General features: G+C 23.2%; 7 protein-coding genes across 7 annotated transcripts; 3 read left to right on the top strand and 4 right to left on the bottom strand. All coding sequences in view use genetic code 6, as the record gives it.

Annotated features, from left to right (window-relative positions):
* Positions 1–1349: 1349 nt before the first annotated feature.
* On the top strand, positions 1350–2825 carry TTHERM_00437450 (hypothetical protein; the record flags this gene model as incomplete). The annotated part of the gene is made up of 1 exon (XM_001017741.1): positions 1350–2825. The coding sequence occupies one exon, from the start codon at positions 1350–1352 to the stop codon at positions 2823–2825; it is 1476 nt and encodes a 491-aa protein (XP_001017741.1).
* A 1029-nt stretch (positions 2826–3854) lies between these two features.
* On the bottom strand, positions 3855–5464 carry TTHERM_00437440 (hypothetical protein; the record flags this gene model as incomplete). The annotated part of the gene is made up of 2 exons (XM_001017740.2): positions 3855–3883; positions 3949–5464. The coding sequence occupies 2 exons, from the start codon at positions 5462–5464 to the stop codon at positions 3855–3857; spliced, it is 1545 nt and encodes a 514-aa protein (XP_001017740.2).
* A 1249-nt stretch (positions 5465–6713) lies between these two features.
* TTHERM_00437420 (kinase domain protein) lies at positions 6714–8255 on the bottom strand (the record flags this gene model as incomplete). Its single annotated transcript, XM_001017738.3, has 2 exons — positions 6714–7065; positions 7555–8255. The coding sequence occupies 2 exons, from the start codon at positions 8253–8255 to the stop codon at positions 6714–6716; spliced, it is 1053 nt and encodes a 350-aa protein (XP_001017738.3).
* A 1009-nt stretch (positions 8256–9264) lies between these two features.
* On the bottom strand, positions 9265–11859 carry TTHERM_00437410 (hypothetical protein; the record flags this gene model as incomplete). The annotated part of the gene is made up of 2 exons (XM_001017737.2): positions 9265–11006; positions 11154–11859. The coding sequence occupies 2 exons, from the start codon at positions 11857–11859 to the stop codon at positions 9265–9267; spliced, it is 2448 nt and encodes an 815-aa protein (XP_001017737.2).
* Positions 11860–13607: 1748 nt separating this feature from the next.
* TTHERM_00437400 (ser/thr phosphatase family protein) lies at positions 13608–14371 on the bottom strand (the record flags this gene model as incomplete). Its single annotated transcript, XM_001017736.1, has 2 exons — positions 13608–13821; positions 13869–14371. 2 exons carry the CDS (start codon positions 14369–14371, stop codon positions 13608–13610), a joined length of 717 nt encoding a protein of 238 aa, XP_001017736.1.
* Positions 14372–15300: 929 nt separating this feature from the next.
* On the top strand, positions 15301–16827 carry TTHERM_00437390 (hypothetical protein; the record flags this gene model as incomplete). Its single annotated transcript, XM_001017735.1, has 1 exon — positions 15301–16827. The coding sequence occupies one exon, from the start codon at positions 15301–15303 to the stop codon at positions 16825–16827; it is 1527 nt and encodes a 508-aa protein (XP_001017735.1).
* Positions 16828–18672: 1845 nt separating this feature from the next.
* Positions 18673–19957, top strand: TTHERM_00437370 (eukaryotic aspartyl protease; the record flags this gene model as incomplete). The annotated part of the gene is made up of 3 exons (XM_001017733.1): positions 18673–18825; positions 18880–19038; positions 19094–19957. The coding sequence occupies 3 exons, from the start codon at positions 18673–18675 to the stop codon at positions 19955–19957; spliced, it is 1176 nt and encodes a 391-aa protein (XP_001017733.1).
* Between the last annotated feature and the right edge of the window lie 632 nt (positions 19958–20589).

The following is a 20589-nucleotide window of genomic DNA, read 5'->3' on the forward strand; positions in this document are numbered from 1 at the left end:
ATTTAAAAAAAAAATTAATTAAATAGAATATTTTATTTTTATTTGAATTTTAATCAATACAAAACATTATGACTTTTTTTGAATGTAAGTATTAGATTTTATAAATAAATATATAAAGTTTAAACGTCTAAATATGTTTAGATTACTTGATGAAATAGAAAAATAAGTATTATTTGAAGAATAAAAGAAAATTGCAGTATTTCGTAAATTAAAAACTTGAAAGTCCATAGTAACTTTCGCATTTGAAATAATTAAAATATTTAATATAAAATAATTCGATATTTATAAGTACTTTGAGTAAAATATATTTTTTAATTTGAAAATTAAAGATATTTTTAATAAAAATATTTCAGTTTATTCATTTAAAATTTTAAATGAAATGTTTTTTTGCAAATTAGCTAAATATACTAACTACCTTATTTATTGATTTATAATAAAAAATAATAGTATATTTATCAGCTTAAAATACTTAGATATACAAAGCAAAATAAATATTATTTGTAAGCAATAAAAATTTGCATTAAAATATTTATTTTTTATATTTTTGTGCATTAACTAAATTAAGTTAACAATAAAGAAAATATTTTGTTCAAATATTTCTATTATCATTTTTATGTTTTTTCTTCATAAATTAACCAAAATTTATTAAACATACTAATTGATTAAATTCTAATACTTACAAATATTATTTTTTAAGTACTTCCATTTTTTTATTTTTTTGTTAATCTAAGTTTTCTAAATATAATTTTAAAATGTTGATGCTCAACTCATATTAAAAAGAAATAATTTTTAAATAGTTAATTTTAAAAAAATGTTTATACTTCAATTGAATTGAGCTAAGTAAAAAACGATTAATTTATGAATAAATCAATATTTAATTATACAAAAGTAAAAAATTGTAAATCAGTTATTCTAAGCTATTTTTAATAAAAATACTATTACTACAAAATACTTCAATCAATATAATTCTATCTGGTTAGTTATAACTTTTTTTGTGACTCAGTTTAAAGATTTGCACAAAAATTATTTTAAATAATTTACAAACAATTTTTTAATAATAAAATTAATCATTTTAATCAAGTAATTTGATTTTAAATTTATTTTATTATATTATTAAATTTTTTTAAAAATAAAGTTGAATCGTAAATATTTAAACAATTTTATTCTATTCTTCTAGATTATATCTAAAATACCTATATAATTAAAAGTTCATATTCTTATTTATACTCTCTTCCTATTTTTAGTTAAATTTATCAAATACTTTCTCTATAAATACTTCATTTATTTCACCAATAAAGTTTAAATAAATAATAAAAAATTAAAACTAAATAAACAAAAATTAAATAAATATGAATAAAAAGCTAATTGTCTTTTTACTAACAGTTTCTCTTGTCTTATCAGGACATAACTATGGTGGAGGTTCTGGTGGTTCTGGTGGTTCTGGCGGTTCTGGCGGTTCTGGCGGTTCTGGCGGTTCTGGTGGTTCTGGTGGCTCTGGTGGCTCTGGTGGTTCTGGTGGCTCTGGTGGCTCTGGTGGTTCTGGTGGAAGTGGCGGCTCTGGTGGCTCAGGAGGTATGGGAGGTAATTGCTGTTATAATGGTTGTGCAACTTGTAATGGATTAATATGCCTTACTTGTTCAGATCCTAATGCAATAGTTGATCCTTATTAGAGAACTTGCATCTGTAAACAAGGATACTATGCTTCAAACCTAAATCCATTAGCTTGTTCTCCTTTAATATCAGGTGGCCCTCAAAATGGTTGTGAAGTAGAGTTAGCATTAAATATCTTGAACTTTGTAATAAACACATAGTGCTATTATTATACTGAAAATGGAGGAAAATATGGATAGGAGGAAAACTTTGTTAGAACAGACATAACAATAGATACCTCTCATTCATAATTTAACTGTCCTTAGTGTTTGGCAATATTAGTTGATAAAGTATAATACCAACCTTCAAATTATAACTTCACTTCTGATGATCTAAACTTTATTGATCTTCCTACTCCATCATCTGGAATACCTTACGTTTCTCCTTTACCAGGTGGAAATAATGGTGATTTAAGACTTTAAATTCCTCTTATAGATGTATATTCTTTGGCTTACAGTCAGAGTATAAGTTCTGATGGATCATAAATTGTCTAAATTTTACATTTTAGACTTCTAATTGGCTATAACAATACTTATAATGTTACTTGGTTGGATTCATACAAATGGTGTACCACAGTATTAACAATTAGAGGAGTAGTTTAAACCTTTACAATTAATGTAAGTGCTCAAAGCGAGAATGGTTGCGTTGAAGGTTCAACTTGCATTGTAATAGCAGACTTAGATGTTACTGGAAATTAATATCTTTCTGATTTTGTTACTATAAAGAACCCTCCTAATTATACAGTAGGAGATTAAATTTACTTGAGAATATGGTTTATTGATACAAGCTATTAGAAGCAGCTTTCATTTTAGAGTTTGTACTTTATGGATGACAATGGAGTAGTGTACGACTATACTTCACTCGTTAATTCAAGCAATACAGGATGGAATCATGCTGACGACTCATTACACGTTTAAGCCACTTTAATTGAACCCTCTAAAAATGCTGTTCTTTAAGTAAATATGTTGATTGAAACTGCAAATGCTCGTTTAAGATCACTATAAGGTTCTTCAAGCTCCTCAACACCCTAGACAGCTACTTAATAATTTAGATTTTAGGTTGCATCTGACCCAAATAACCCAACTGCTACATCAACTCAAGCAAATACTAAGACAAGTTCAGTTGCTTTACTTTATGGCGTTTTAAATATTTTAATCTTACTTATGTTAAGTTGAATTATTTGATTATTAGACTATATAAAATATAATAAAATATATTAGTTAAATGTCGTCCAATTATATATTAATTTAGAAATATTATGAATTTATTAATTAAAATACTTACTTCATTCTTTATTTATTTTCTTCAAATTTTAAAATATTTTCATAATTTCTTAATTTTAATATTGATTTATTGATAGGTGTGTAGTAAGTAAGATAGATAGATACTCACTCAAGTTACAAAAATTTAAACCATTTTTAATTAGTTAAATCATAGAGTGTATTTACAATTTATTTGAAGATTTTTTAAAAATTGTTAAATAAAATTCTTTTTATTAATCAATAAAATTTTTTTTTGACATAAATTTATAAAATTTTCAAAAATATAATGAATATTTAAATTAAAGTAAGGATAATTAACTCTTGTGTTTTGTGTCAAAAATAAATTCAAATTTTCTAGTATCTTATATAAAAATAAAAATTTAATTTTCATTACTTACATAAATTAAAATATTAATTTTGAGAGATATAATCCATTCAATATTTTTATCCAACTACTAAAGCGATATCTCTTACTGCTCAGTAAAATATCATTCAAAAATGATTTTCTGCGTACATTCTACACATGTGCGCAACCATAAAAAAATACACAATTTTTGAACTCAAGAATTTTTGAGAACATACATGTCAATAAGGTCAATCTATAAGTATAAACCAGTATAAAAAATAATATTTGTACTTTTAGGCATTTATAAATACAAACAAAAAATGATTATTTAATTAAATTAAATAGATATTAATTATGGAATATCGCTCTAATTATACTTATCTTTGTTTCTACTAAGTGTTTAGTTGTAAATAAAATATATTCTTTAAATGTTAAAATTAAAATGAAGAGCAATCCTAATTTATAATAAATATAGCTTAAAAACTATTTAAGAAATTCATTAAAATATATTATTATATTAAAAGTAGTTATATTAGCTGCTTTAGGATGCGTTTGTCTTAAGATTTTCTTATTTTTGTGTTTCTTAATTATCTAATTCACTAAATACTTTTTACATTTGAGGCTACTTATAAAATTAATTATAGAATTTATACTTGATTGTATCTTGTTTTTATATTGGTTAATATCTACTTTAATATGATGGTGATGTATGAGCTTCTCTCTGAGAATTACTGCTGTTTTTTTATTTAGACCCTTTTTCTACAGTTTTGGTTGCATTTTGATTGTGATATAAACTTTTTATGTCTTCTTACTAAACTTAACAAATAGAATTTTCAGTATTATTTTATGTTATTGTATGATTAAACTAATCTTTGTTATTATATTAGTTATAAAACTGCTTTGATTTGTAATCAGATTTACTCATATCTTTGAATTGTTTTTTGTCAAATTTTTAAGAATCTTTTGAAGGAAGTACTATCCTTTCTGGAGTTACTATAAATTAGCTTTATATGATTTTTTCCTCGAACTCTTATATATATTTTTTTTCGCTAGAATTATTTACTTATAATTCCGATTATGAGTTTGTAATTGAATTGATTTGATCTTTTGATATCTATGCTGATTGATTCATAATTTTTTAATATCTCTCTCTTTTTGTGATTGGAGAGTTGTAATTTGAAAAAGTTCTTGTCCCTTTGCAAATTAAGGAGCTTTAGATTGGATTGTAACCATCAAAATGATTTTTAAAAGCTGATTATGAGTTAATTATACTATCTAAATACTAGTCTTTGTTAAATGAGGAATTCAAATCGTTTTAAGTATATTAAGTCATTGATCTAATTTTTTCTTTGGCTTAAAAGCACTCTTTCTATCTTTGTTCCTTTAAAACTTTTTCAATAACATCTTCTTTTTTGAGCCTATACTTTCTTGTTTTTACTGGCATATTTGCAGGAAATTAATGTGATGAAGCATTCTATGCTTCTAAGGCTTTATATAAATCAATTTATAATTAAATTTATGTTGATGAAGTATTGTCATTAAATGATTAATTCTGCCTTGAAGTTGAGTCTCTTAGAGTTTAGTTTAATTTATTTTTACGAAATTAGCATGGAGAGTTACTTTAATGAGATATTATTCTTTTTTTGATATCTAAACTATTTAATACTGTCTTAGGTCTATTTTTTAAAAGAGAACCTTAGGTTTTTTTGTCCTCCTCAGATTCGAATTGAATGTTCCCTACAAATGCTTATTTTAATCTAAGATTTGATAAGAGAATTCCTTTATCTTCGCGCGGAGATGATTGGCTTTGTTTTCTTTAGTTGATTGGATCATCTTTAGTGCTAGAAATAATTTTGTAATGTTTATTATTAAAATCTGTTACTATTAAAAACATCTTTTTAGTATTAGAAGGAGACTGTTATTCTTATACAAATGTTTTATTGAATTATCCTTATTTAATTTAAGATTTAGGACTGGAGCAAATGTTATCTCTAAGAGGAGAGCCATTAAAGGAATTCAAAGCTGATTTAAATGCTCTATTATGATGTATTTATTATTTTAGTAATTCTTAAATAGTTCTTCGTTTTTATTAAGAGGAATGGCAATTAGTAGAATTTGATCTATCATGCTAAAATTATTAAAATAAAGTGGCTGAATGCTAACTCTGATCTAAAGGCAGTTAAAATTCTTTTAAAAATGACTGCATTATATTTTGTTTGTTTAAATTTATGGTAAAATAAATATTATTAAAATTGAACTAAAATGTGAATAAATATAGTTTACTTTGTAAATTTATTTATTTATTATGTTTATTAAAAACTTATTTTACAATTATTAGCCAACCGTATACAATATTTTAATAAATATTTCAAACATAAATACCTTCAATGAAATTATAAACAAACAAACATAATTTGTAGATAAATAAAATATTAAAGTTTAGCTAAATCAAAAATAATATTAAATTGTATCAAAAGATTAAAATTTTATCTAGTAATTTAAGAATAAAAATAAGTTAAGCTTATAATATGATTTTTGAATTTGAATTAAATTTTGAGCCATAAATGAAATGCATTATTTTAAGAAATTAATCAAATAAGTAAATTAATTTGTAAAAAAGAATTAAATAAGTTTTTCTAACAAAAAATAAAAAGTTTTAAAATAAAAAATCATTAAAAACAAATCTTTTTAATGAGCTTAAGCAAATTTATTAAAAGGATCTTTCAAGAAAAGAAAAATCCTAAAATTAAATAAATTTTTAATTTAATAAAATAAAATATAAAAATAAATTAAAATACTGTTTTAACTAAAAATAGAAAAAATAAATTAATTGAATACAAATGAAGTGTTTTATTTTTTATTAAATATCATTTCATCAATGAATTTAAACAATTAAAATATCATTAAACTAAAATAAATTTAATTATTTAAATGAAATAATTAAAAATTGAAGCTAAAAATTTATTTACTTGTTAATATATTGAAGAAAGAAAAAAATATTGAATGAATTAAAAATTTTTATTTGATTTAAGGGATTAATTGATTGATAAAGATGAATATACAATATAATTAAAACATGAATTAATTTACAATATTTTGAAAATAATTTAACATAATGTAATAAATAATTTATATTTCATTTTTTAATAATTTTTTAGAGACAAATAAATGTATAATTTATATTCATTTTTTATAAAATCTGATTATATATTTGCTAAAAGCTCAGTAGGTGAGATAGAGAGAGAGGAATGAGCTTTCTGTATTTTTTCGATTTAGTTCTTTAGAATTTTAATATAATTGTATAGTTGGTTTGTTTTTTTTTGTTGTCATTTGATAGCATTATTAAAAATATAGGAAGGTTAAAGAAATTTTTATATTTAGTCACAGTCTTAAGTTAATTTGAAAAATTAATGAGCATTCTTATTATATTAGAAGAAGGATTTTTAGTTTTATGCTCAGTAGGTAATTCTTATGAGCTTATTTTCTCTCCAATACCCCTTCACTATTTAGTTATTTGATTTATATAGAATGCATTCTCCATTAATTTTATCTTCTACAAAGTCTGCTTGTATAAAGTCACCATTGGAAAAGTAAAGTCTGCCTCTTCCATTTTTTGCATCATTGTAGAATTCTCCTTCATACTTGATCCATTTATTTCCGATAGTACTAAAATCGTGGTAATATTTGTCATCATCCTCTCTAAGGGTGTAGTCAATTATTTCATTGTTCAAATAGCCATATCCTTAAAATTTATTTTCAGCAAATTGACCTTAGTAAGCAAGCTAACCACTTGAATAATATAGCAATCTATTTTAAATAATATAAGTTATTTAAGGGTTTGAAATAGCTAAAAATTAAGAAAAGTTAAATGAAACTATTAATTTATTATTTTAGTTTTTTGCGTTATTTGAGTTAATCTTAAAAGATCTTTTTTAAATTTATAATTTATTTATTTATTTCTTCTTGATTTTCATATTTTTTTCTTAAGATTGAAAAATTAATTAATTTGTCTATTTTCTAGTTTTCTTTCATTTCAAAATTAATTTAAGAAAAATAAATGGTAAGTTAAGTAAAGTAGATTTATTTTGCTATTGTTTGATTTTTCTACTAACTAAATATTTTGTTAGCTTCGAGGTTGCTTCAAGTAAGAAAATTATTTTAACAGTTTTTTATTCATAGATATAATCTTACATTTTTAACCTTTAAAATTAATAGTGTCCAATTATAATTAATATTCAATGCTTGAATATCTAATATTTTTCTTTTCATATAAATTTAAGTAAAAATAATATTTACCCTCTTCCGTTCATTTTGTCTTGGCTCCAGTTTCCTTTGTAGCATGCCTTATTTGAGAAAATAAAAATTCCATATCCTTAACGGAATTCACCAACTTTTTCTCCTTCATAGGTAGATCCATCAAGGTATGTTTCACGAACTGAATAGACTTAATCTGAGTTGACAACTGCAGCAAATGTGTTATTGTTATGAACACCTGCGACTTATTAAAAATTGTCTAACTCATAAGAACTTGGAGAAGTTACGTAATTTCCCTAAAATGATCCGTATTAATTATTTGATATGGAGGGCTATGAAGAGAAATTATTTAAAGTCTCTTGAGTTGAGTTGTATTAGGTATTGTTTGAATAATATTAGTTAGTTCCATTCACATTGTTTCCTTTTACATCAAAAGATGAACGAATTTGGTTGTTGTCACCAGAACGCTAAAAGTTAGATTCCTAAAGTGTCTATGAAGCGGTTGACCAATTTCTGGAATGGTAAATAGAATTGCCTTTTGCGCTCTCAGGCTTTGCTTAATTTTCCTCACATTAAACTTTATGAAGCTTTATCAACTTGGATTTACGGTAAGGATTGAAATGATTAGTATCAGCTCCTAGTATTTATATGGTTTCTCTATTAATTTGATAGTTGTTATCAAATATTCTTTCGATTCCTATATCAGCGTGCTTTTATTTGCAGCAGCTTGCTTCTTATCCCATTTTATTTTATTTATTTATTTATTTATTAAGCTAGTTTTTAGTGTGTTTGTTTATCTATGTATGTTATTTGCTAATTGCAATTTTAAATGAAATTAAATTATTATTTTTTCCTTGAATTTTTTTTCTTTTCAATAAAATAATTCAGTAGTGCGCTTTACTAAATTGACTGATTAATTGTTTGATTTGTAGTTCAGCTATTTTTACTATCACTTCTTATTTTAATTAAGTTTTTATATAGAAGTTAGCTAGGTGTTGTTTATACCTAAATTAAAAGATTTAGTTTTTGGATCATCAAATATCATTCACTAAACAATATTTTTGCTCTATCACATAAAATCTTTATTTCATTTAATTTTGAATAATATTCTGCTTGCTTTTGAAAATTTATTTGCTTTCTATTTTTTATTTTATTTTTCAAAATAGTTATCCCTAAATCATAGTGAAAGTAATCATATTTTTATTAGCTCTGATTGTTAAATAAATTGATTTTATTTTATTAGAATGTGGTAAAATTTTGCAGATAAACATGTAAAAAGCACCCTTTCTAATTTTTGAATGAAGTATACTTATAACGCTTTGAAATTTAAAATCACAAAAAAATAAAATTTAGAAAATATCCAACTTTCAATGTTTTTTGATTTGATTATAATTAATTTCAAATTTATGTGTCTTTTAGTGGCTTGAATTTTAATTCAAGCTGCTAATAAATTTAATTTTGCGCAATTGAATATTTTTTATTAATTCATGCTCGAACTATGATATTAATATAAGAAATTTTTATTATAAAATTTTACTGACTACAAACATAATTTAATTAAGTATACACAAAGTTATAAAATATCAATATATAAAAGAAAACTCTGTCAGTCCTTTACTGAGCATGTTAATAATAAATTTACAATTTTGTTACTATTATAATCGTATTAGATAACTGATTGTACTTTCTTGAGAAATTCTCTGAGAAATATAAATAGGAAATAGATTTTTTTTAAAAATCAGTCATCTCATCTCAATCATCTTTTTTGGAATTGCTTTTATCATCTAAGAAATTACTTACTTTTACAGCTAATTTTGCATTTATTTATGAATAATTATTTCTCTAAAAATCAGATTCAGTAAATTATGAGATTTTAGCATCACTTATTAGCGGTGAGGAGAAACTAAATGATTAAATTCCACTGCTCATTGGTGATTATAAGTTTGATAATGGAGTTTTATCTTCTTTTGTGAAAAAATTTGATAAGAATGGAGCTTTTTATTTAGTTAATTAGACGTTTTAATATTAAGAAAAGGATTTTTTTATATTGTTCGCTAAGCTTGTATTATTTTTATAATCACTAATTTGATCTTTAGTAGTATTATAAAACCCTACTTTCTTTTTTTCTTAGTTTCCACTTGCAAAATTTTGAAATTATTATCCTAAATTACTATTAGGAGAGCGAGGACTTGTCATACCTACTGATGCAGAGCCATTTTCTGATGTTAAGCTCATCTCAAATATCTTTTTCTTGATAGAAGGAGCAATCCTAGGCGAAAATAATTGAAAAGCATCTTACAGTTGATTTGCATCCTAATAGTCTACAGATCTCTTAAATTAGTCAAATGCAGACTATCTTAACGATTAATTATTTTTGATTGGATCTAATACTTTTTCTGTTAGAGAGTAATTATTTGATCTATTTTTTATATGCATATATCGATTTGTTAATTAATACGGCAGAGATGATGTATCTGGAGTACTTAATTTTCTATTTGAAATACTCCCTTAATTAGAATTACTCCCTTAATTAGAATTACTATTGCTATTATTTTTAGGAGATTCCATAACAGTTAGCTTACTAGCAGCCTGTGTTTAAGTATTCAAAAGATTGTTCTTAGCTATGATATTGGCTTATGGTCCAACAGCTTTAGAAAATTAAAATGTCTTATTCGAATTTATCAAGTGCTCTATTTTTACTTTTCTCCTTTCAAATTCATAGAATAATTTCTCTCCTTCATGAAAACCAAATATTGCATAAAAAATATTTTTGCAATCTTTTTTTAGCTTCAAATATTTAGAACATAGTCTTTCAAATTCACTTTATTTCGTTTCTTCTATCTATTAAAGAAGATTTTTATATTATTCTTCAGCAAGTTTGATTTCTTTGAATTAGTTATCAATTTATTATTTAGAAAGGGCTTATGAGCTAAAATTCTACTGATCATCAATCTAGAAAATTACTTAATTTGAATTAATGTTATTATCATAAACTAGCACAGGTTTCTTTATATAAGAAAGTTTATTAGTTGATTCTAAACCTGTGTTCAGAGAAGGATTTATTGATGTTGAAGAAGAAAAAGCTGTTAAAGATGAGTTATTTCTTTGCTTTTTTCCACTTGATTAAAATTGCATCATTTTTTATTAATAATTTTGCTATAAATTGTGAAATCTTTGCGAGTTTTACATGTTTTTCATAAAAGCCTGCTTTTCATTTTTTTAAATCTCTAAATTTGCCATTTATATTAAAAATTGAATATTCTTTTCCTCAAGATAATCAGGAAAAATATTATAAGTAATCTATTCCTTGATATTTAACAGCTTAACAACTATCCACACTAAACTTTTAGGGTTTTTTTCATTTACTTCTTTACTTAGCTGTTGTAAAAAATGCTATTTCATTAAAAATTTAACTTCGTTTTTCTTTTCTTTAGCATTTTGGTAATCTTTTTGTGCCTATTCAACCTCTTCTTATATCTATTTCAATTCATCGTCTTTTATTTAAAAAAAAAGTTATTATTATCATTGCTTATATAATCATATCATTACTAGATACAAATATTTTAATATTATTTGAGATTTATTTTTTAAAAATGAATTAAGATTTGTTTTGAAAAAAATGTAAAGTTGTTAAATTATACCTAATTCAGCTATCTAAATTTTAATATCAGCTAAGGCATCTAATTTCTTTTCTTGAAGAATCTCAATTTGATCGTTGAATGGATTGACGGCCATTAATGTTGCCCTTTTGTTTCTCTTTCCTTCTATTTGCTTCAAGAGAGAACTGACATTCTCAGATTCCATCTTTTTTATTTAATTATCATACTCTTCTGCAACAATCTTAATTTCTTCGTTTTTAACTTTTCTCTTTTAAGAATTTATGTTAAGTAAAACTCTAAGTTTGTTAAGAGTTTCTTTGCTTGATCTATTATTCTACAAGTGATTTTGATAAGCTGCAAATAAATTTTTCTCCTTTTCATCTAAATATTTTCTTTGCGAGATAAGTTACTATTTTTCTTTTTCTAGCTTAATATTTTTTTTTATTAGCTTGTCTTCAAATAATTCGCTGTACAACTTTTTATATTCAATTGTCCCATATTTAGGATGACCAGGATCTCTTAAACTATTAACCATAGTTCCATTTTCAGAATTGTTTAAATAATGAAGACTTTTAAAATGAGCTAAGGTTTCATTCTTAAATAGAGCAGTTTAGTTGTTGACTATTTCTTGATAATCTTTTTTACTTTAGGGCTTTTCACTCTCTACAACTTTACTCAACTTATTTTTAAATATTTAGTTTATGATTTAATTATTTTGTTCTGCTTGCAATTATGCGTCTGTCTTCATAACTACTTTATTATCTTAGTCTACTACATATCTCGACACTGTTTTGTGTTTAAAATCATTTATGTTCTTGATTTTTAAAGAAGTTAAAGTTACAGGTCTTGTTGGAATTTAACTTAAAGATTTTGGAAAGTTCATTATAATTGAATTCCTTTTTTCATTCTCTTTTTATCCTTTTAATTATATTTTTCTTTCAGATATATCATCATCAATCAGATCAATACTTTTAATTTTTAAATGTTGGCTATCATTATGTTTAGCTTATTTTTAGCTTATATTATAATCAATATGAATTAATGGCTTTTTTATCTCTTCTTCAGGAACATTTAAAATTGAATTTACTAGACGCATGTCAATTTCTGGATCTTATTGTTTTTTTTTATATTAACTTTGAAATTCGGGATATTCTAAACAAATTTACTGCTATTCGCTCATAGCTTCAATTCTTTTTTTATTTTTTAATTCATTATTCCACAAATCTAATCCATCAATTACTTTCTTAAATTATATTCTTTGTACTTCTTCTAAATTTTTAAGCTTTCTTGTTGATGCTGCTTGTATTTCATCTTCCTCTAAATATCCTTCTAAAGGCATAACTAGTTTATTTCCCTTGAAGTATTTCATTGATTCAGGTTTTGATAAATTAAAATCTTATTCAATTCTTAAATTCTTTACATCATGCAAGTCTTTAGCTTTTCCCTTTTAAAAGTCTTCCAAACTCATCCAAACCGTTTCCTCCTCAAACCTCACTTTATCCTTCTTTCTTTTCATATCTTGACTCATCTACTTAATTTTTTTACAATCAATCTATTTTCCTATCTATATATTTGAATTAATCCTATAAGCTAAAGAGTTGAATTAATCAAGATAATTATTTATAAACAAACTTATTTTTTAATTGAATGATTGTTATACATCAAGAATTAATAATTTAATTAATAATCAAATCTTTTTTAATGTTAAATTAACCACAAGACATAGAACTTTTTTAAATTAAAAAAATAATATCAAATCTTATTTTCAATAATTTTAACTAATTAAATTATATTTTAAAATAAGAAAAGGATTTATAAAATATTATTTTTATTTGTTCATTTAAAAATAGTTAAATTTAGCTTTCTTAGCCAACAAATAAAACTTATTTACCATGAGTAAAAATGCCTATTTTTGAAAAATAGATACAAATAATGTAAATAACATAAAAAATATATCAGTCGTACTGATACATAATTTCTAATTTTTATGTAATCTATTAATTAATGCTTTTTCTTATTAATTTTACTTAAAATATAATGAATGCTATACTTTGGTAAAAAGCAATCAAATAAATAATATTTTTTTGAAGAAAATGTTTATTTAAAAAATAATTTTTAAATGTAGCAAAATTAATAAAACTGAATAATAAATCTATTCAAAATTTCATTCTAAGACATTAAATTAAATGTTTTTGAATTCACCATATAAATTATGGATTTTTGATAATTTATGAGGTTACAAATAATTAATTTTATATACTGTAATCCATCCAAACCATTAGCTCTACTAATTGCATGGCGAGTAAAAAACATCACTACCTTAATCCAATTATTATACAAATTTTTGAAGATGGATGACAACTTATGGGGTTTGAGGAGATAAGGTAATCTATCTTACAATAAAATAATAAACAATAGATATTATTAGTTTATATCTAGATTTGAATATCATTCATAATTTATCAGAATATCTTTTTTATTATAATTCTTGTAGAATCAGTCCTTTAATGGTAGTGAAAATGTAAAAATATTTTTATCTGTTGTATTTCTTTTTAAGTCAACAGAAGAAGCATTTATGAAAGTTGTATTTTCAATCTTTTCTAAGCCAGCTGCTTCGTGAATGTGGCCAAATATATGATATAAAGGTTTGATTCTTTCTAATACAGTTTTGCGAAGATCAGGACAGCCAGCTTACTAACCATTTCTACAACTAAAAAATAATTATTAATAAAAAAATGTGTTAAAAAGTGATTTTACCAATCTAAAATTTTATGGGGAGGACCATGAGTAATCAGTATATCTGTATTACTAGGAATTTATGCCCACTTTTTTTATAAAGGTTCTCCTATATTCAGATTAAAAGCCCAATCATGGTAAGTAGGAGTAAATGGAGTTCCATAAATTTAATATCCTCTTATCTTAACAAGTGAGTCTTCCAGATAAATACATTCTTTTAATAATGCCTTTGTTTGAATTGGATCAATAGGATTTTTTAATTTCTGATGGAACCTGTTTGCTAGACCTTTAGTATAATTTTCTACATCAAAAGTTATATCATGGTTGCCTGCAATCACTATTTTAGCTTCAAAAGAGCTATTTTTCAAAAAATCATTAAACATAGCTATCTCTTCAGGAAATCCTTTGTTTGAGAAATCACCAGCGTGAATAAGAATGTCACCTTTGGGTAAGTTTAGTAATTAAGCCTTATTATGTGTATCTGATATACAAACAAATTTTATTAGGTTTTCTTAACTATCCATTTACAAAACTTTATTAAATATATTTTGTAATACAATTTATTGTTTTAGTTATTTATTTGTAATTTTACAGAAAATTAAATTTTCAGCTTTTAAAATAATTCCAACCAATGTTAAATCTAAATATTCAGAAAGAAATTTAAATAATGATTTTACTACTTGATTAAGTTTTAATTTTGAGAAATTTATTCTAGATTCTGATTTTGAACATATAGTAATCGATAAAACTCAGATAAAAGAATTTAACTTGTTAATAATATTTTACCATTCATAAAATAAATAATAGAATGATAACTTTTAAAATTCGAATTGTATAGAAAAGCAATTCCCATAATTATTTCTGTATTAAAATCATTCCTAACTTTATTTTAAATAAATATTTAATATCAAAAAAAATTAAAAATCAAAATGAGAGTCCTTAAAGAAATACACGAAACTTTAGTATTTATTCAGATATTCAAATCTCTTTATTTTTTAAATACAATTTAAATAAAAATAATCTTGAAATTTTAATAATTATTTCTAAAAATGAATTCATTTTCTTTTATTATTTGATATAAAATTTACTTTTTAACATACTGTAAATGCTCGTTAATTAAGGCATTTTTTTCTTAAATTTTTTTTTTCGACTAAAGTGTGTTTACGCACTTTTTTTTGGGCAAAAAAGATACTGAGGGAATGCTTTAATTAATGAGCATTTACAGTATATAAATTTCTACTTTATTAATAGTGATTTAATGCAATTAAAAAATATATGCTCTCTTTATTATTTTTATTGTGATCCTATTTTTTTTAATACAATTTAGATAAAAATAATGTTGATTTTTTAATAATTATTTGCTTATTTAATTTTCCTTTAGGTAAAAAATTTGCTAATCAAACAAAAAAATGGATTTACATTTTTTTTAATAGTGATTTAATAATATTTAAAGATGTATGCCATCTTTGTTTTTATTGTAAGCCATCCTAATCTTATATCAGGTATGGCCAAATACTTATTTTATAATCATTAAATTTCGTTTTATAGATTTAAAAATAGACTATCTAAAAAGTTAATATTAAATCAAGATAACAAGATTATGAATATCAGCTATTCAAAGCTCATTTTTTTGTTTTTATTTGTATGCCTTTTACAAAGCAAACAAATAGAAATCTAAAGAAAGTAAACTGGTAACTCTGTGTATAATGAAGCATACAATTAATCATAGATAAATACAGATTTTTCTTCAGGTTCGTTAGAATAATCCTATAATTTTATCACATAAGAATTAAATAATATTGATGATTACTAATATGTTGTTTAGATTTATATAGGGTAATCAAAGGAGCCTTTTAATTTTTTATTAGATACAGGAAGCAATATTCTTTGGATTCCTGGAACTGAGTGTAATCTGTAAGATAATCATTGCCATACGAAAGATATCTATGATTACTCAAAAAGTCAGACAGCTATTGTAAATAAAGACAAAAAAATTGAAATATAATATGGATAAGGTAAATGCGAAGGTTACCTTGGCTCTGAATATATACGCATCTATTAAGAAAGCTAACCATTTAAAGCAGAAATTTTGTTTACTAGCAGTGACAAAGATATGGATGGTATGTAATCACATGGTATCCTAGGGCTAAGCAACAGTAAATCAACAAAAAACTACTTAGAATATGCAGTAGAATAAGAAATTATATCCTCATCTGTATTTGCTCTTGAGTTAAAAAATCTTCCTGATATATCTTATTTTTACTATGATAATATTCCTGAATATAAATTATCGAATACTATATTTGTAAATACAGCTAGTAAAGAAAGGTGGTTAATAGATGTGATAGGGTTTTATATGAATGACTCAGACTACACAGATTCAAGCAACTAAACAGTATTAATCGATTCAGGTGCTTCCTTTATGCATTTAACAAAATCTTTATATGACAAATTTATACATAATTATGCAAGTAATGTTTGTTTCTACCAATATGGGGAATATGTTTGTAGCTGCTAATAAGAAATTCTCAACTAAAACTTACCAATTATAAAATTTTATACTTAAGAAGGTATACTATAAATATCTCCTCAAGACTATGTAATTAAAAAAGGCCAAAAATGCATACTTGCTATAGATTTCTAGGATACTTTTGATTTTAACATTTTAGGTGACGTTTTGCTAAGAAAATATTTTGTTATTTTTGATAAATAAAAGCAGCAAATGGGTTTTGGAAATGTTGAAAATAAAATTCAACATTTATAACCACTTAGTATGCTAATAGTATTTTCTATCTTCTCTGTTTTCACTTTTATGCTACTCTGCGCAGTAATTTATAAAGTAATAATTCTTAAGAAAGGTTAATATTAATAAGAATAAGATTAAGAATAAATCAATCAAACTCTTCTAGGTAATAACATTCAATTAAACTTGTAAGATTTGGAAAGGAGAAGTAGTTATTCAGCTAGAAGTTCATCTTGAAAAGCAAAAAAATATAAAATATATTTTCGATGATTATTTAAAAATAAGTAGTAAATTTATTATTGCTATATGATTTGCTATGATGCTTAACATTAAAATTATGATATTTATGCAAACGGCTTTTTATTGTTTTGTAAATTTATTTATTAACTCTAATGAAAGAAATAATTATAATTAATTATTTATTCTCAAATAAGTATGTTTGTTTTGAGATGAAAATCATTTTATTAGTTGATAGCTTTTTTTGTTAAATATCATTTATTTTGATTTAATGTTAATTAAATTATTCTCATAAATCAAAATCAAATTATTTATTTAATAAAAGAATAAGAAAATTACATTTTATTTCTGAAGCTAATCCAAAATATTTTCTTTATTCTCTTTCTTATTATATTTTAATTCTAAGTTTATTGATTATGTTAAAAGCTATACAGATCATCTTTATTGCAATTTTTAAAAATTAAGAAAATAAATAAAAACCAAAGAGTAATCATTTGGAGGTTTTATAAAAGAAAATAAATTGAAATGAAAAGAAAAATTAAAAAGTCTTATTAAGTAAATGCCCAACAAATATAAAATTTATATCAACTTTTTATTTAAATAAAGTTATAAAATGAATTATCAATAATAAAATACATTAGTCTTTTTATTAACATTTTAATAATATGAAAACTTACTTGAAAGAAATAAAAGTTATAAGTTATTTGAATATTATCAACTATTCCAGTAATATCTTTTTTCATTTGCAAATTAAAAAACATATAAAATTTAACATTAGTATTAGAAATAAGAAAAATATTTATTTTGAGTATAATTTAAATAAGGATTGAATAAAATGGTAAATCGCTTTTATTAGGCAGGTTTCTTTTCATATATAGGTTTTATTTTCTTTTAAAACCAAAATTAATTGTTTGGAAATATTTTTTTGGCAAAAAAAGTAAGATTCGAATGACAAATTATAAAAACAAAATTGTATTTGATGTAGTCAGGATGTCTCTTTTTAAGATTTCAAATAAGATAACTTTTAATACATTTAATCTGTTTTACAAAATTAATTCTTATATAAAATAAGTAGTTGCTTTCATTTTTCAGACAAAAAATTTAATTGGAATAAATTTATTTTTTTTTAATTTTTGCTAAAATTTAAAACATATAAAAAGTAGTTAATTAAGAATTGAATATTTTCAGGAAGATTTTAATTGAATAGTTTTAGTTTATATAAGGATTTAATAAAATGGTAAATCACTATTATTAGGCAGACTTCTTTTCACATATAAGCCTTAAATTTTTCACTTAAAACCAAAATTAATTGTTATGAAATATTTTTTTTGGCAAAAAAGTAAGATTTGAATGTCAATTTAAAAAAACCAAATTGCATTTGATGTAGTCACGATAACTCTTTTTAAGATTTTAAATTACAAAACTTTTAATACATTTTTTACAAAATTAATTCTTATATAAAATAAGTAGTTGTTTTCATTTGTCAAACAAAAAATTTAATTGGAATAAATTTATTTTTTTTAATTTTGTTAAAATTTAAAACATATAAAAAGCAGTTTATTAAGAATTAAATATTTTTAGGAGCATTTTTAATTGAATTTTTTAAGTATCATTCCATTATTTTTACAAAAGCAGCTGAGTATTTTTAATTTCTTTTACTATCTAAATTAAAAATATAAAAGAAATAATTATTATTTTATAGTAACTCCATTCTTAACTTAATATTAAGTTTTAATAATTACTTTTATATTCTTTTTTAATAAAATATTCAAAAATTTAAAAACAAACAAAATCGTCTCTTTCAGAATATAATTAAATATAATTACAAAAAAATTAACATTAAAAATGAGTAAAACAATTATTGTCCTTATTTTAGCCTTTGCTTTATGCTCAGCCTCAGTTATCCGTATTCCTATCAAGAAGAGAGCTAGAACTGAATTATAAGATGAAATCTTATACAAAAAACTCGAACGTAAAGAAAGAGGTTTCTTGGATCAAGTAATACTTTTCTTTAAACTTTTATTTAATATAATTTTTTTATATTAAAATTAGATTTTAAACTCTGATGAAGATATACCTAGTTATCCTGAAATCAAGGTTTAAAACTACTTGGATATGTCATATTATGGTGAAATTTCTATTGGTACTCCTCCTCAACCATTTGTCATTCTCTTCGATACAGGTTCTTCTGACTTGTGGGTTCCTGGAAAAGTATTTAAAAATATTATTAAAAAATATTGTTTAAATTAATTAAAATTAAAAATAGCCTTGCATTTCTTTACCTTGCTTAGTTCACCCTAAATTCAATACTCAAAAATCTAGCACTTACAATGAAAGCGCTTAAAAATTCTCACTCGTTTATGGCTCTGGTGCAGTAACTGGTCATTTAGCTACTGAAACTGTTACTCTTGGACCTCTCTAAGCTTAAAATGTTACCTTCGGTTTGGCTAAAACCTTGACCTCTGCCTTTGAAACTACCAAATTTGATGGTATATTAGGTTTAGCTTATAAGGAATTATCTGGCTTCAAAGCTAACACTTTCTTTGATGAGTTAGTTGCTTAAAAGTAAGTTGCCAGTAACCTTTTCTCTTTATATTTGAGCGACAAAGAAAACAGTGATGATTCTGAATTAATTTTGGGTGGAATTGACTAATCTTATGCCTCTAGTGAATTTAAGTTCTACCCTGTTATCCTTAAGGCTTGGTATGTTATTGCTGCTAACTCAATCTCAGTTGGCAACCTCAACTTATAACTTGATTCTATGATAGTCGATAGTGGTTCTAGTGTTGTTTTTGGTGTTCCCGAGGTTATCAATCCTATCATTCAGCTTTTCCCTAAAAACATTGATTGTGGTTCCATTAGCTAATATCCTAATGTAACCATTAATATTTCTGGTGATGACTATGTTCTTGAACCTGTTGACTATATTGTTCAAATCGAATATAAGGGAAGAACCCAATGTTAACTCGGTTTTGCTGCAACTAAACTATCTAAGCAATTAGGTAATGCCCTTATCTTAGGTGACACTTTCTTCAGAAAGTATTACACAGCTTATGATAGAGAAAATAATCGTGTCGGCTTTGCTATTGCTAACCATAACAATAACAAAAAAGCTTAAAAATTGATTTGATATTTGTTTAAACTATTAAATATATATTTCATATTTTTTTCTATAAAAATCTAAAATATTGTGAATAAAAAATCTAAATCTAATAATAAATAAAATCTATAAAAATCTTATCCAAAAAAATACTTTTCTATACTTATCTTTTAATTTTATAGTACTAATATCATAAAATTCGATAACGAGTATCTATTATAGTTTCAAGTTATTTTAGTTTTAATTTAAATTGCTAATTTTTATTAATTTTTTTGCATTATTCTAAAACGTATAAAGTATACCATTTCTTTTAATAAATTTTATTAATATTATATTAGATTCTATTCAAATACATTTGATTTGTAATATAATTTATTGATTATTTTAGTAAAACAAATAAGTCGATATTTGCAAATGAAAAAAATGGAATATTCAAGCATATTTTAGATTAATAAAAAAAGTTTTTATTTTTGTTTTCTTTATGTTGAGATTTGTTTTTTGTTTTAATTATTCTAATTATACTTATTAAAAAGATAAAAAAACATAATCAAAAATTTTTATTTTTAGAATAATAATTAAATTATTTATTTAAAATATTTTATTGACTATGAGTTCGTTATTTTATCAAAATCTAATTAAAATCCATTTAAATTTTTTTATAT

Source organism: Tetrahymena thermophila (genome assembly GCF_000189635.1).
Source record: "Tetrahymena thermophila SB210 genomic scaffold scf_8254607, whole genome shotgun sequence".
In the NCBI taxonomy this organism is placed as follows: domain Eukaryota; phylum Ciliophora; class Oligohymenophorea; order Hymenostomatida; family Tetrahymenidae; genus Tetrahymena; species Tetrahymena thermophila.